This window comes from Haliotis rufescens, unplaced genomic scaffold, assembly GCF_023055435.1.
Source record: "Haliotis rufescens isolate VD_foot unplaced genomic scaffold, xgHalRufe1.0.p SCAF_8, whole genome shotgun sequence".
NCBI lineage: Eukaryota > Metazoa > Mollusca > Gastropoda > Lepetellida > Haliotidae > Haliotis > Haliotis rufescens.
In genome coordinates this window covers 47,435,639-47,453,198 of record NW_025964372.1, presented here as the reverse complement: position 1 = coordinate 47,453,198, position 17,560 = coordinate 47,435,639, and the positions used below count along the sequence as shown (strand labels likewise).

Below are 17,560 nucleotides of genomic sequence, written 5' to 3'. Positions count from 1 at the left end.
TTGCTGTATATATGCTGTATATATGCTTATAACGAATTACGGTTATAAGGAACTAGGATTTGTGGTCCCTTTGAGTTCGCTATAACCGTAGTTTATTGTATAGGCAACATTAACGAGATTATAATAAACAAGTACACATTCGTCTTGAATAGCAACAGAGGGCTGATTAAAAGGATGTTTGATCATTGGGTATAAATAACTCTTTTGCAACTCATGTCTAACATGACGAATATATACATTGCTTATCGGATTGACTGTAGTTGTTAAACTGAGCACACTTGCAATAGATTTAACACTACGACTTTCAACGAACCAGTCCGAGTGTTTGTTTTTGAAGAGAATAGAAGTAATCTATCACTGAACACAATTTTGTTTGTTTAACGCCGCACTTAGCGGTATTATAGCTATATGACGGCGGTCTGTAAATAATCGGGTCAGGACCAGACAATCCAGTGATTGATATCATGAGCATCATTCTGTAATTGGGATACAATGACATGACCTTCCGAATGCGTTAGTCGCCTCTTACGACAAGCATGTGTTGCTGAAGACCTATTCTTCACGGGTCCACTGAATACAAAACCACCTCTTAGATACAGCATAGTTCAGCTGCAATGTCCTGATCAATATCAAGAGGAAGTATGATTAACAACACACACAACAAAGCACACTTGCATTTATGTTTTCACGTGCCCTACAAACGGTGAGTAACCAAAACGACCTTCACCCTTCATTACGTCACTACAGACTTGCACTACAGCTTCAGGCATCAATCCAACCACGCACAATACATTATGCTGTTGACGTCAGTATGTAAGATGCCTCAAAGGCATATAGACCTACGGGTTATATCTACAAATCTTAACAACCATGTTGTATAGGTGGGAATTGGTTTAGTGATGATTTACTCTCTGTACTACACAGATATAATGTAGTCGACATCACCAGTGAGTTCAAGCCAGATGTCACTGATAGTCAGATGGAATTTAATGGGATTAAACCTGTTAATATGATCATATGGAAGATGATCTGGTTTGCTTGGTATCAAATTATCATATATCATCGCCATAGCAGTCAGCGAAACACACCTGATACACCAGTACTGCCTATGGCAGCGGGAGACTGTACAACAAGCCAGGTATCTTTCCTCTCTGTGTTGATGTGTCTGTAGTAGACATTGGAGAGTCTGTAAACGTGAAATGTACCCCGTCCTCTGTTACTGTAGCATTTCTTTCCCTACCAGTGGCAGTGTGGCTTACACCCTTCATGTCAACGTACACAGTGTAGGTCGCACCTGCTGTGAGGGAAATAAACCTGGGAAACAGGACGTCATTCAACACTTTACTGCCTTGAAGCGTCATCCTTGTCTTCACGAACGGTTCATCAATCACCCCGTTATTGGCGTCATACACTCTGATTGTCAGTGTATACTCTGCATCTACAGCAAATGCACCATACAGAGGACACCCCAGGAGGAGAATGCTACGACTAGGTGAGAAGGAGATTGTACTTATCTCAGTAGAGATTTTACCTGTGTTGCAACTAAACCCAATTGCGTTAAACCACTCCACTCTTTTACAGGATGCCTTCCGTTTCAAGCCGATAATATTTCTCTGTGAATGTTTATATGGAGATATGTCAACAGTTGTGTCTATGGTTCTGTCCATTATTCGTATTCGCTCATCCCCTGTCAGCACGCCAGATCTCCCGACAACCTTCACCAGATACTCCAGGGAGATGCTTGTAAACCGGATCTCATACCTCATCTCTCCCAGGAGTCTCCGTATGTTCTCAGGCGTGTCAATCCCACCTTCCTCCCGGCATCTTTCCTTTGTCCAGGACAGCACTGCGTCAAATACGTCTTCCTCTTTCAAATATAAACCATCTGACCTAACAAACTTATTCATACAATCAGAGCAAAGTTTCACAAAGCCGGGAGATTGGATGACTTCCTTCCCTCCTTGAGTAAGAATCTCCAGGGCCTTCTGTTCCACGTCCAGCTCCCCGTAACAATGACACTCCTCCAGGATCTGACAGACATTGTCTTCTGACAGGGACTTTTCTAGGAACGTTTCACACAGTTTATACAATGCATCTAGAGAATATTTCCTGGAGGTGTACTTTAGTCCTGTGACTGTTTCAGCGTCGATAGTGGCCTGGTCTGTGTACACATACCTAAAGGTACAGTAACATGTAAGAAAAAGGACAGGAAAAATAAAAAAATGAGTTTATGATCTTCTGAGCATTTACAAAACATATAAAAGCAGATAAAGAATACATAAGGTGTTATCTTAATTTGTGTATTAATTTATCTACCGCTAAGTTAATCTTACCTTAAAGACGTTGGACACAATAAGTGAAACCCACTACAACGCTGTGAGATGTAACATGGAGAGAGTGTATAGTGTACCTGTACCGAGTAAAAACAAATACCTTTCCATGCTATATTTTATTGTAGGTGGCACCCACTCATAGTGGGGTAGACCTCAAATGACATGATTTACCATCACTATTAAAAAATTGCTTAAGCTGACTGCTAGGAACACATTAACCTAATTGTCTAATTAAACTTACTTTGTGGTATTTATTACTATTTAAGTTTGTTAACTACATACAAGTATTGTAAAAAAAGGACCAAAAATGGAAACACTCGAGGGGAAATAGCAACATATTTAATGTGGCTCGGGTATCAAAAGAGCAATTACTCATGTAAATAGTTAGTTAGAAGAAGGTATAAAATAAGCATTGATTACAGAAGGCGCAATTTTCTCTTGGTAATGGATGATTTGTAAAACCGCTAGATTAATCTCACCTTAAGAACTCTTTGAAGATGTCTGCCTCAATGTCGGGGATGGTTACCTCCCCAGTCTCCGCCAGGGGGCCACAGAACATGGCATGGAAGACACAGCTGCGACTGACAAGAACGTAGCGGTGTGCTCGGACCACCTGTTTCTCTGATCCCACACGGAAGGTGACGTCACAGAAGTCTTCTGTTTCGAGCATGTGGAAATTACACTCTGCGACAGTCTTCCCAGCCTGCCAGTTGTCGACTAATCCAGATTTGGGGCTCTCATCGGACATCTTGTAGCTTTGAACAGACAAGACATAAATACATACATATTATAGGTGAGGTGAGGTGAAATTGGGTTTAACGTCGCGTCCAAGATTATTGCACTTATATAGCGACGTGCATGTACATGTGTGTGTTTGTGTGGCTGCTTGTACTAGTCCGGACTAATGCGGATTTATAGTGCTAGCTCACTGAGATACCATGCCTTAGTTTAACATGAATACCCCACTCAGACACAGTATACTGACTCTGAGCCGACCAGTCCTTGTTTTAGCCCCTTAATGCAGAGCGCGAGACAGGGTAACAACAAGTACCATCTTTTAACATCTTTTGGTATGACGCGTCCGGGGATCTTGTAGCTTTGAACAGACAAGACATAAATACATACATATTATAGAATATATAGATGATATAGAATATATAGACAGTAGCCCTCATTAAATCAGTGTAAAGGTTCTATTAATGAGTTCACTTAACAATTCATTGTTTTCAATAACGTGAGTGAGTATGGTGTTACGCTGCTTTTTTTATTATTATTTTAGCAATATCACATCAGGGGACACCAGAAATAAGCTTCACACATTGTACCCATCTGAGTAATCGAACCTGGTGTTCGGCGGGACTAACGAAAGCTTTAACCACTAGGCTACACCACCGCCCCAAATAACATAGGGGCATTGCTGGGCCAAAATTGTTTGTTTACAAATAGCTCTCGTAGCATTAGCCTGAGAGAGATGTCTGTTTACACATACTGAGGATTGACCTGTATTAGGTATCTCACAATGAAATGTCATTCGGTTGAACAGTATGAAATTAATCTCTCTTGAAGGTAAAGCCAGATATAAAAGGATGTTATTCAAAGTGGATGGCACTATCGGAAGGGGCATATACAGGAATTGTACAGCCCAGATAGCATGTTTATCAAATCTCTAAAATCCACATGCCCAGCTTTCAATAAATGGTTAAAACCCATATAACTCAACCCTGTCTCCAAAGACTAAAGATACAATTTTACTGTTAGACCAGTGGGGATTCCGGGTAAGAATATAGATTGCCATCAGCTCGTCGTGAGAGGCAACTAACTATAGCTGCAATATAGCCGAGTAATCAAACAAAAACAAAACAAAATGCATATATATATCACTCACATCTTCACGACTTTTGAGGTGAGATGTCCTGTTTTTATTACCATCGACAAAGGTCCATACAAATACAAAGGTCAATGTTAGAAATGAGGTGAACTGACCCCTTGATATTGAGCGAAATCTGCAAGTATCTCCGGTAGCCCATAAAAGTCATGCTTCACAATCACATCGGGGACAACCACATGACAACAAACCTTACAGCCAACCCTTACCCGTGAAGATTCCGGGATAGAATACATCTTCAGCAGCCCATGCTTGTCGTAAAAGGTGACTATGCTTGTCGTAAGAGGCGACTAATGGGATCGGGTGGTCAGGTTCGCTGACTTGGTTGCTGCATGTCATCGTATCCCAATTGCGTGAATTGATACTCATGATATTAATCACTGGATTGTCGGGTGCAGACACGATCATTTACAGACCGTCTTAACATAGCTGGAATATTGCTGAGTGCGGCGTTAAACAACAAGCAAACAGACGACCCTAGTTTGTTTGCATATGTTTTGTGACTGGCGGTTGTGGCATTTTGAATGATCTACCAACCTGTAACTACAGTTTAACCTGTTGTCTCCCATTCTGGGGACCAGATAAATAGTTTGTATTATCCGGGATTCGACACATCCGACTGGGCCACACAACCTAAAGCAGACACGTACCATACCATGCATGTTACATGAAGGTACATGTCATGTCTGTACTGAGGAATACAAACATAATCGTTTTTCACATCCACATTTATACATTCACATGAAAATTCAACCTCGACTTAGGTTGCACTTTTAAACATTTGTCAGTTCGACTCATGACGGTAAGTTTCACTTATTTTTAACTCTGGGTCCCACAAATTATTTCGAGGCAACACAACTAGTATGACATGTCCAGATCAAAATGGTGGTAAGTCCGGTCGAGCTTGCCACGACTGGACTGTATTTTTGACACCACCCTGGATTCGACACATCGGAGTTCGAGAGCTTGACTCAATAACATCAATGTTATATCGGAGTTTCTATCAATAACACTGAACGGAAGGCAGCTGCACAACTTGACCAAGATAATCAAAGGGACACAACTCTGTAAAGACTAATACAGACTGATGTTATCGCGGAAGAGTTTGTACACATCGTTAATTACGGCTATCAACATGATTTTAGTTTCAAATAGTGACTTCATTATTGACGTGATAGCCAACAGATGTGCTACAATGTGTGTGATAGCCTGCACTACCGACAGTTATATCCATACTAGAATATAACAGGAATAACAGTGTCAACCCCTTGACATATCAGATACATATACTCAGTCAGGTCGATAGCACCACTCTCTGTACACCAGACAATTCACCGTTCAGTGCTGCTGTGTGAACAGTGTACACCTTACCAGGCGACTAACGGGATCGGGTGGTCAACCTCGCTGACTTGGTTGATGCATGTTATTGTATCCCAATTGCGTGGATCGATATTCATGGTGTCACTAGCTGGATTGTCTTGTCCAGACTCGAATATTTACAGACAGCCGTTATATAGCTGGAATATTGCTGAGTGCGGCATTGAACAAGAAACAAACAAACCCCTTACCTGGGCTGGTACAGATGGTTTGAACACGGAGAGCGAGAGAAACCTCTTCACCTGTTGGATACCTGTAATCCTAGTTTCGTGTTGACACTTCCGCATGTCATATATTTATATATATTTTATGAGTCCTTCACTTGCTATCATGCTATTGACTTCGACACAGGTATTGAAGTGGCTAGTGGACACAACCCCCATGACAGTTACTGTACCTACAAGAAAGGTGGATAAGGTTGAAGAAGCCACCCTTCACCTGTTTGATTCCAAATGTAGGCACATACCTGTTAGATACTAATCAGTGGTTTCTGTTGTTGGTCAGTACATTTCCATGAAATTAGTGCTTGGGTCTAAAATACAACAAATAATAAGAGTGAGTGAGTTGGGTTTAACGCCGCTTTTTAACAGTATTCCAGTTTGTTCACAGCGTGTCAGCTTAATGTGAGAGGAAAGCCTGAAGTGATGCAGGTCTCAGACGTTTACCACTTTGGTGAAACCCACGAGCACGGGCATGGTGCTGACAAACCTAGAAACATAATCGGGGCGACCCGGGATTCGAACCTACAATCATAGGTTTCTGGCGTGCCAAGGGGACGCAACTCTGCACAGCGAATCGCGGCGTCTCAGACGACTGGGCCAACCGTGCACACTCTACTAATGATAAGATCCTTAAGTATGGATATTAGTATGTCAGTTACATGGTACAGGAAGATCCTGTTGTCAGATATGAGTTCTGGTCAGACAATGTAAAGCAGTATACTTATAGATCATTTGTTCAGACAGCATGTACCAAGAAAGTAGTTTATTCCAATGCCAGTGACAGTGGCTATGCAGGTTATTGTGTAGACGTGGGCTGTGTAGCTTCTCATGGACAGTAATCAAAGGGGGAGATAGCTCGAGTTCGACTCGGAGAGAGCTGAATGTGGTACATATGGTACTACATTGTCTCGCTGCAACCCAGGATCACCAACGGGTGAAATGGCTTACAGACAATCAATATGACGTGTTATTTATAGGACAAGGTCGCATGAAACATCACTTACAATCAGTTATTTGATTTAGCTTACAACGCAATGTGGAGCTTCATTTCAAGTGGATTTCTCGATATTAGTATCAGGAAGCAGATTATCTTAGCCGATAAATAGATCAGAATAATTGAGATATGGTACTACATTGTCTTGCTGCAACCCAGGATCACCAACGGGTGAAATGGCTTACAGACAATCAAAATTCCGTGTTATTTATAGGACAAGGTCGCATGAAACATCACTTACAATCAGTTATTTGATTTAGCTTACAACGCAATGTGGAGCTTCATATGTGTGTCGCACAGCGTGTTCCACTGTTAAATATGTTTGTCACAGAATATGCTCTAGGAGAATTATAAATGACAGAACCCTCAAAGCAAAAAAAAAAAAAATTTATTATTATATAAGAGAAAACAAAAACTATTTACATAATTCCTACGAACTTCTTACCAATTATCTGACAATATTACTACTAATACTAATACTAATACTATAATACTAAACTAATACTAATACTGGCTAATACTAATATTAACCTAATATATACACACACAATACAATCAAAAAGGTTCAGGTATAAAAGATGTCACATGTCACATTAAAATATCATCATCAAAAACAAAAAAAATGTCTACACAGACATGTATAAGGGAATTGTCCAATGACAACATATAATTCTGGCCTTTCATGACACAGTATGAATGATGATGACAATAGATAGTCATTTGTAAATTTGTCTTCCACGACAAACAATGAGCACGTTAGAGTGACCTTAGTCAATGTATTGCCTCTGATGACAATAGTTCATATTAAAGGATGTGGAGATACAGCATCAGTGAATACTGCATTTACTCACTGCACTCTGATACAACACAGGAGTCACGTCTATACTGGACGCATTAACGTCTTGGCAGCTCATGTCTGTCTTCCATCAGACGGTCTCCCGCAACGTATCTTGGTGTGTATCATCTTGTTCCCAGGGTAGGACTAAAGGTCACGCCTGCATGACATTAACACTGAAAGGACGGTACCCGAGTAGCTGGGTGTCCAGCACTACTACTCACAATATTCAGAACATGTCTAAATATTCGGTATATACATATGTGGGTATATATATTCCATTACTACCACAAAAATACAAAAACACTTTGTTACCATTTTACTCTTTATTTACATTTACAATATGCACTAGACGCAACAACAAAGTTTAATAATTTACTATCCATGGAACATATTAATAAACTAAACAATCCTATTATACATGAATATGATTAAATATGAACTACTTACGCCCGATCTTGGCCCAACATGTACATGTAATGGTGGTCTGGTGTTCTCACCCTCGAGTGCACGACCCACACTGATTTGAGGGACGAACTCTTTATATACCATTGCATTGACAAGGACTTTCTGCCTCACATTCGCACAATCTACAATGTATCCGCTTGCTCTCACCTTTCATTCTCGCGTTCAAACCTAAATATACGAGTTCGCACTTGGCTCCATGCACACACGAGCATACGACTTGTTTATCAGTGTAACGTTTGGGTATTGGAGAACATTTGGCCTCTGAGGCTTGTTTTGTTACAGTCGGTGCATGTTTATCCAAGAGTTGTATCAAGGTATTTTCATACAACGACATAGAGCATCCACATCCCTTGGTGAATTACACAGTATCTGTGTTTTTGATGTCTTGGCATAAATGATTTGTTTGTTTTGACATCGAGAATGCCATTTTCAAGATATGGTGATCATTGTCTTCTTTAACATTACTCTCATATCTCGTCAATGCACATTTAAAAAGACTTTTGTGTGGATTCATTCACGTGTTGGATTAACCCCACGGGGTCAATGAATTTTATCAATTTCTTCACCTCTTTCCAATCGTATCATAATGTTCATTGAAATCACCAACGGGTAAAATGTCTTCCTTTTCGATACCAGACGTCTGTACAGACCTTAAGGACAAGTTTGAGACAGAGATGATTAAATTCATCATTTAACAAAACTCTTGTGTTACAGAGATTAGATCATGTAAGTCATTGTTATGCCACCACCATTTCCATAAGTCCTTGGTATGTGCTTCAGGGAGTGTAACTTTATTTGCTGTTATTTAGGCTTTCATCTTTCATGAACAAAATATCGAGAGCATTATGAGTGATACAGTCTGCGATATCCAGGGCCTTGTTTCTTGAAGACTGAGAATTTCACAGAAAGATTTTAGACAGTTTCAGAAGGTTTGAATCCCAATGTTCAGTGCTCTCACTTTCATCAGTGTGTCAAAGCTCAGCCTGAAATCTTCGTTATTCATAACCAATAAACTGCTGATGGTGTAGGGTGACCAATCGTGAGTGCCCGGCTTTGTATTAGTGGCCAACCACACAATAGCTTCTTTGTTTTGGATTTGTTGACTATCAGTACCCACTAAACCACAGAAATCACAACGTGACAGTCGAAAACTGTTATCTATCAAATGAGATGTGAGGAGTTATGAACACACGTCAGAGCAGTTGTGTACCAGTTGTAGGTCATTATGTCATCGATATTTGTAGAATCAGGATCCGCTGTTCTTGTGAGAAAATTAAATAGTGCTGATACCAGGTGTTCGTGAAATAGAGAGCGTATCCGGCCCCACTGGTGGAACACATCACATGCTGAGTCGTCAAGAAATATGGACCTGCATATTGATGTATCATTGATACTTCTCTCGATATTTTATTTGTCAAACTCACAAACCTCCTCTCAGAAGCACATACCACTTGCTAATAGGAGTGGTGACGGTATAACCATGATGGGGGCATGTCAAGCGTTCACCTGAACAAACAAGGGACCATATAGTGCAAAATAGCCTACCGGAAATCATGTTTTTCACTGACACGTCAAATTTGGAAATTTCCTCAACATGACTTTTCTACCATAAAAGTAATATTAAGGCCTTGAATGCTGCTGCTGAGCAAGAGTCATATGACGTTCTTTAAAATAGTCGTAGAAAGAGCATACTCGATTGTATACTGTTAAGGTTCTGCAATGCTGACACCAACGGCTGCAGCCAGGTCCATGATATCCAATGCACATGAAACACGCAGTAGTTACATTGAACAGTTAATATCGTACCTTCGAACACCTTGGAAAACTGCAATTTTATTATGCAACTTCCGCATTTAATGAGATTATACCTTTCAATATTTCAAGATTATTACCCATACGGGCAGGAAGAACTAGTGTATTAACTTTTGGATATTTGCACATGTGCATTTTGGTGATTCTCGGTGTTCATTGGCTGGTTAAATGTCTACGCTATTTCATTGGACTGACACTGCTTGCCGGATCTACTTTTGAGCTTTCACATTTCATTCACGTGCTTTCATTCATGAATTATATGCTGATGTCGTTCTCGCAAATGCGTGACTTTGACTAGAACAATATACAGTATTTTTTTCCAAATAAAAACGAAGTACCAATATTGTATTACTGTAACATCTCTTTAATGCACAATCATTTAACAATCGATCAAATTTCGGTGCACAACTTTGATACGTCTGTTCTGTTTGTAAACAAACATGGCTGCCCACTTGACACCGATAAAGGTCAGTGACCTGGTCAAAGTTGATGGCGATCTCACTGGACGTGTAATACAGATAGTTCAACCACTTAATACCTTCAATGTCTATGTGGTGAAGACTATGTTTGGCGAAATGCAAGTTCTCCGATTCCGATTGAGATTACTACCCGAAACTGTGTCAAATGCACCACCGTCACGTCCGTCAAGTCCGTCCTTTGGCCTACCCCAAGCAGTCGTGGATGACTTAATGAGTGATGACTTTTTCGATCCCCCCACACAAAACAATTCTACAAACTTTGCAATAAAGGAAATTGATATTGACTTTTTGGCAAGTAATGAAAATGAAAATACCATGAAGAAAACAAAACTTGACATGAAGTTTGTTCACAGTTTTTTTTAGCAAAGTTTTCAAGAAACAAGGAAAGTTGAAGAAATCCCACCCAGTGAACTCAATATTCTCTTGTGCAGGTTTTTCATATCCGCCAAAAAGTCGGATGGAACAGAATACGAACCATCGACAAAAAAAGGGATAAAGGCCAGTGTTGAGCATTATCTGAAGAGACATGACTATAAACACTCGTTGTCAGACTCCGTGCATTTCATTAAACTTCGAGAAGTTTTAAGATCTAAACATAAATCCCTGAAAAAGCAAGGTAAAGGCAACTTACCCCAGCGGGCCGATCCCGTGTCAGATCTTGAACTAAATAAACTCCGTGAATCTGGACAACTTGGCACAAGTACATCTGATGCAATCTTAAACACGTTATGGTGGAACAACACCATCTACTTTGGTCTGCGTTCTGCCACCCCTCACAGGCGCATGCAATGGGGCGATGTCATTCTCAAAAAAAGATACTGAAAACAATGAGTATCTGCAGTATATTGAGAGACAATCGAAAACACGTCAGGCTGAGGGGGCACGTGACGTTGCCCCTAAGGCATGGGCACAACCTGGTGATTTGTGCTGTCCGGTAGCTGTCTATAAACGGTACCGTGATCTGAGACCCGCAAATTACTGTGATAATGATCACCCCTTTTACCTTGCAACCAACACACAATTTGGGGTCAAATCTGGAGACACGTGGTTTAAACGCCAGCCTGTTGGTCGTAATAAACTGGGTTCCATAATGAAAAGGATGGCCGTCAGGGCAGGGTTGTCAGCTGATAAACGTTTAACAAATCACAGTGCAAGGAAAAGGATGATTCAAACTCTCTCTGACAATGGCGTTCCCGCACATCAGATCATGCAGGTGTTTGGTCACAAAAACATCCAGTCCATCAATCATTACTCCAAAATAAATGAGCACCAGCATCACAATATTAACAACATCCTTGCACATTCCAGCACCTCAAACTCCACTGTAGCCATGAGAAATCCCCAAGTTCTTAAATCACATGTTGATAGATCTCACGACATGCCACAAGCCCACCATGTGTCACTAAGTACATCACAACAGAACCGAGTTTCACATGACACGAAATGTGAAGCAGTTCACACACTTTTCGCTGGGCCGATCTATGGTGGGGTATTTAACATTACAATTTCCCCAAATGACACTGGGGCTACGGTCAGACAACCAAGTCAAGAACGACGAAGAATTAACGTCATTCATTCCGATTCTGATTCCGATTAGTCCCAGGTTATCATACATCCAGACAGATTCTGCATAGAATCGATGATAGATGTAAACATCCTGCTCCCAGTTCAGCCATGCGCTCTTTGAAACTTCGGTCGAGATCTAGGTCAAACATCTCGCACTGCGACTGACTTGATTCTTCTTGTATGACATTCCCATCTGTTCCCATCTCGCTAAAGCTCGGAACTGAGAACGTTAATTTCACTCGGGCCATATTTTCCGTAATCACCAGTATCTCGTGGGTTATCCTCTAATTATATGGTTTTCACAAAATCATCAAAATTGAGTATGGGTAATAATTAGAATAACCCATTCGATACGGTTATTACGGAAAATATGGCCCTCGTGAAATTAACGTTCTCAGTTCCTCGCTAAAGCTCGGAACTGAGAACGTTAATTTCACTCGGAAATTAACGTTAATGAGAACGTTAATTTCACTCGGAAATTAACGTTCTCAGTTCCTCGCTAAAGCTCGGAACTGAGAACGTTAATTTCACTCGGGCCATATTTTCCGTAATCACCAGTATCTCGTGGGTTATCCTCTAATTATATGGTTTTCACAATATCAAATTATGCCACAGTGTCAAAGTGGTCAGCAAGCCACACCTGATATACGAGTACTCCCTATGACGAGTGATTGAACATCAAACCAGGTATCTGTCCTCGACGTGTTGATGTGATTGTGCGTTGCATTAGACAGTCTTTAAATGTGAACTTTACTCCATCCACTGTTACTGTATCCTTTCCTTCCTCTCCACAGACAGTGTCGGGTCCCTCCATGTCCACACACAGAGTATAGGTCGCACCTGCTGTTAGGGGAAAAGGCCTTGGAAACAGGACTTCATTCAGCTGTCTACTGCCCTGAAGCATCATCGTGTTCATCCGTTCAAAAAACACCACTTTATCAAGGTCATAAAAAGTGATATTCAGTTTATACTCAGCATCATCATATCCACCATACAACTGACACCCTTGCAGGGATATGCTCTTGCTAGGCGAGAAAGAGATAGCATTGGACCCAGCTGGTATCAATAAATTGCGATAAGACACATACCTATACACACTGGATGCCTTCGGTTTCCTTTCTATAGTACTTACGGTTTTTCTCTGTGAATGTTTAAATGGCGATATGTCAACAGTTGTGTCTACTGCTCTGTCCATTATTCGTATTCTCTCACTGTCTGTCAGCACACCAGATCGGCCTACATCCTTCACCAGATACTCTAAGGGCATGCTGGTAAACCGGATCTCATACTTTATATCCCCAAGGAAACTCTGTCTGTTCTCAGGCGTGTCATTGACACCTTCCTGTTTGCATCTTCCTTTTGTCCAGGACAGAACTGCTTCAAAGATGTCTTCCTCTTTAAAATCCAAATTATCTGACCTCACAAACTTAGCCACACACTCAGCACAAAGCTTCAAAAACCCGTGAGATTGGATGACTCTCTTGCCTCCTCGAGTCAGGATCTCCAAGGCCTTTTGTTCCAAGTCCAGCTCCCCATAGCCATGACACTGCTCAAGGATCTGACAGACATTGTCTTCTGACAGGGACTTTTCCAGGAACGTTACACAGAGATTGTACAATGCATCTATGGCATATTTCCTGGAGGTGTACATTAGACCCGTGGCTGTTGCAGCGTTGATAGAGGCCTTGTCTGTGTACACATACCTACAATAATATCTAAGAAATAAGAATGGGAAGAAATAAATGTTGTTTGTTTGTATTATGTTATTAATGTTTATCTTTATTAAAGTGAAAATAGTATAATCACATCTGTTTTGTGTGTCCAGGTAGGGATATGCCTCTATGCTAAATATCGCCTCTGCTACCGCGTAGAGCACACTTGATGTCTTGACACTCTTAAAGTACGAATCCATATAGTTCAAACAATGGCTTTTTGTCCTCCTAGCATCTCCGAAAATAATATGTCATCAGAACCAGAGTACATAATGTGTTATTTTCATTGGTGAATAGACTAATATACGAAACTGGTGGATGAATCTAACCTCAAGAACTCTTTGAAGATGTCTGCCTCAATGTCAGGGATGGTTACCTCCCCTGTCTCCGCCAGGGGGCCACAGAACATGGCATGGAAGACACAGCTGCGACTGACAAGAACGTAGCGGTGTGCTCGGACCACCTCTGATCCTACACGGAATGTGACGTCACTTAAGTCTTCCGTGTTGAGCATGCGCAGATTACACTCTGTGACAGTCTTCCCTGACTGCCAGTTGTCCACATATCCAGATTCCTGGCTCTCATTGGACATCATGTAGCTTTGAACAGAAAACACAAGAATAAATAGATAATTGAGAATATGGACAATGGCTCTTATTAGAGCAATGCAAACAAATTATTTTAGATCTTTATCGATTGTGTAAAGTCCATAGAAAATCGTCATTGGTCAGTTAATAAAAATATTCAGCTTGCTGTGTTGGTGGAGACATATAGAAGGTATATAGTTTTATTTACTGACCAATAAGTCATGAGTGTCATACTTCACGATCCAAACCCCAACACACATTTCACCAAATTTACAGCCAACTTTATTCAGTATTTAGCCTAGTTGTTAATGTGTTCGTTCGTCACGCTGAAGACCCGGGTTTGATTCCTGACTTAGTTACAATGTGTGAGGCCCATTCCTGGTGTCCCCCGCCGTGGTATTGCTGGAATATTGCAAAAAGTGCCGTAAAACCATACTCACTCACTCAGGTAACTTAAGCTTGTTCACTAGCCACAATAGAAAACATTAAATTAAGCTTTTATTAAAGTAACTGTCAAGTATTTTTTAAAAATCGAAATGACTTTATATCACTGTTTTGATAAACAAGAAGGGTGTCTCTGTGCATTCTGCTGAGCTAGACACCTGGAGGATCCGCGTTTCGTCCATTAGTAGTGTCAGGATCCGCTGATCGTCGGTGAAAATCCGAGATTCATGCTGATTATTAGCCGTGGTCAACACGCCTCGTAGGCTCCACCATCGTGTTCACCGTGTATGTTAAAGTGCCACCACGTGTTGTCACCGAAATATGCATTAAATACTCATATCCCCCACAAACATGACATGTCTGCAAGTCAAGAAATACTGTACGTTTTTCAAGATCTGCTCCGGAAACGAGCACTACCGCCATTTTCGGTCTAGGTCAAAGTCGTTCCTATGGAAACTCGAAAATATGTTTTTAAATTCAAAAGGCACCAGTTCACCACTAGACCTATCAATGTGCCAAGTTTGGTTCAGATATCTCTAATTTATTTTTAGTTCTGCTCCGGAAAAGAACCGTGACGGACGGACCCATTCCAATATCCCCATTCCACTTCGTTGCGGGGGAGAATAGTGTTCAGAGTGTCGTAAAACACAAGTATTGAGGATGTTTGCTTGAAACAACATAGAATACAATTACTTACGGTACACAAGAAGCCATACGATGTTCTTCATTATCTGTTTCCAATGTTGGATCCATCACCTTCCTGTCACGGGTCATCCATGCCTGTATCATCATTTCCCAACATGCCCCACACTCCAACTCTTTGTACACTACAACTACAAGCGACATAACCCTATTTCCATAATCATAAGAAGTCTCTGCTTCTAGCAGAGCCCATTGTACGATTCCGACTATATCATCAACATGCGTTTATGAATTACTATACCAGTGGTCTTCAGCAACCCATGCTTGCCGTAAAAGGTGACTACGCTTGTCGTAAAAGGCGACTTACGGGATCGGGTGGTCAGGCTCGCTGACTTGGTTGATGCATGTCATCGATCCCAATTGCGTGGATCGATGCTCATGATATTAATCACTGGATTGTCTGGTCCAGACTCGATTATTTACAGACCGCCGTCATATAGCTGGAATATTGCTGAGTGCGGCGTTAAACAACCAACCAACCAACCTAGTGACGTATCGTCTGATAAAATTTAGATTAAGACAATGCACAATTCACTGACTGAGGAATCACTCAATGGGCAATTAGAGGATGAATTTCATGTTTTGTTTATATGTTCAAAATATTCTCCTGTCAGAAACCACTATTTGCCTTGGTTATCCAATGTCCATCATGATAATCACAGTTTATGTAATCTACTCAACTCCAAAAATATCGACATTGTAAAGGCTTTGGCCTTATACTTAAATCAGGTATTTAATGTGAAATAAGACTACTTGTATTTATTTTCCTGACATCACGTGACGCAGCAATTATTGTAATTGTACTCTAGGCCACATGGCCCAAAATGCTGAATAAAGAATCTTGAATCTTGAATCTTGAATCCCTCAATGTCAAAACATACGAAGGCGATTACTATAAAAGTCTAGCATCTCGACTTGTCAGTACACACCACTTGGCCAAAAGCTTGATTATATCACTATTAAATATGACGCTCTTTGAAATCGTCGGAGAAAGAGCATGCTTGATTGTACACCTCAACCGTTATGCAATGGACCGCCTCCGTGGTCTAGTGGTAGAGCGTCCGCCCGGAGAGCGGAAGGTCCGGGTTCGATTCCCGACCGCGTCATTCCAAAAGACGTTAAAACTTGTTGTTACCCTGTCTGGCGCTCGGCATTAAGGGACTAAAACAAGGACTGGTCGGCTCGGAGGTCAGTATACTGTGTCTGAGTGGGGTATTCATGCTAAAGTGCGGCATGGTATCTCAGTGAGCTAGCATTCTAAATCGGCATCAGTCCGGACTAGTACACGCAGCCACACACACACACACGTACATGCACGTCGCTATATAAATGAAAAAATCTTGGACGCGACGTTAAACCCCATTTCACCTCACCTGCAATGTAGACACCAAAGGCTGCAGCCAGGTCCCTGTTACCCACGGTACATGAAACACATAGTAGTTATCTTTGAACAGTAAGATTTTACCTGATAACGAGAGCTTGGAAGACGGCAAGCGCGAAATGGGGTGTGTTCGATGTCACCTGTAATTCTAGTTAAACAACTTCCGCATTCACTATCCGCTGATGCGAGTATCATGTGATGATAACGAGGGACAACTCTTGTCATGCTCTATCTCCCGATACGGCTGTAGGGTCACGAAGCCTTTGAGTTACAGTATTCGTTGTCCTTGCCAAATATGTGGGTTCGATCCCCAACATGGGTCCAATGTGTCACATCCTTTTTTTGTACACTTTGTTCTCTCGGCTTATTATATTTTCTGTTCTGTATTTCTTTTGTTTATGTTTAGGCTTTAGTAGTGCAATATGGAGGATGGCGCTCTGTGTACGCGAACAGCGGTATGCAATTGTAATATATTATAAACAGGTATCGGGGTGTTAAATTGTTTTAGACTATAAACCCAATTCGAAGTCAAAGATGATGGATGACGGGATAGGAGAAGTCAATTTTCAAAATTCATCCTCCCACTTAATGTCAACGCTTCCTCTACGCAACACACTGTCCTTCACATTAATATTGGCCCCTTATGAGTTCATTGCCAAGATAAGGCTACAACCACCGACTCACTCACCCAGGGTTACCAAGGCTACTACAGACACTTCCCAGTGGCCAGAAAGTCAAGCACCATTTAAATATAATGGATGTTA

The 17,560-nt window shown here is 41.1% G+C and overlaps 2 protein-coding genes across 4 annotated transcripts in view; both read right to left on the bottom strand.

The window, feature by feature from the left end:
- LOC125376846 (BTB/POZ domain-containing protein 6-like) overlaps window positions 1–17,560 on the bottom strand; it is a 36,349-nt gene that overhangs the window by 9,999 nt on the left and 8,790 nt on the right. The window contains exons 1-3 of one of the 3 annotated variants that reach the window (XM_048389084.1): window positions 5,787–5,872; window positions 2,813–3,088; window positions 560–2,175 (exon numbers count right to left, since the gene is read on the bottom strand). In XM_048389084.1, coding sequence (XP_048245041.1) covers window positions 1,107–2,175; window positions 2,813–3,081 — 1,338 coding nt within the window. In that variant the 5' untranslated portion in view covers window positions 3,082–3,088; window positions 5,787–5,872 and the 3' untranslated portion in view covers window positions 560–1,106. Of the gene's footprint in view, window positions 1–559; window positions 2,176–2,812; window positions 3,089–5,786; window positions 5,873–17,560 lie in introns of those variants that run through there. The other 2 variants (XM_048389082.1, XM_048389081.1) reach the window with 2 other exon arrangements.
- LOC124152765 (BTB/POZ domain-containing protein 6-like) lies at window positions 12,494–15,620 on the bottom strand. Its single transcript, XM_046525815.2, has 3 exons — window positions 15,411–15,620; window positions 14,012–14,281; window positions 12,494–13,673 (listed from the first exon to the last, which is right to left on the bottom strand). Exons 1-3 carry the CDS (start codon window positions 15,557–15,559, stop codon window positions 12,629–12,631), a joined length of 1,464 nt encoding a protein of 487 aa, XP_046381771.2. The 5' UTR covers window positions 15,560–15,620; the 3' UTR covers window positions 12,494–12,628.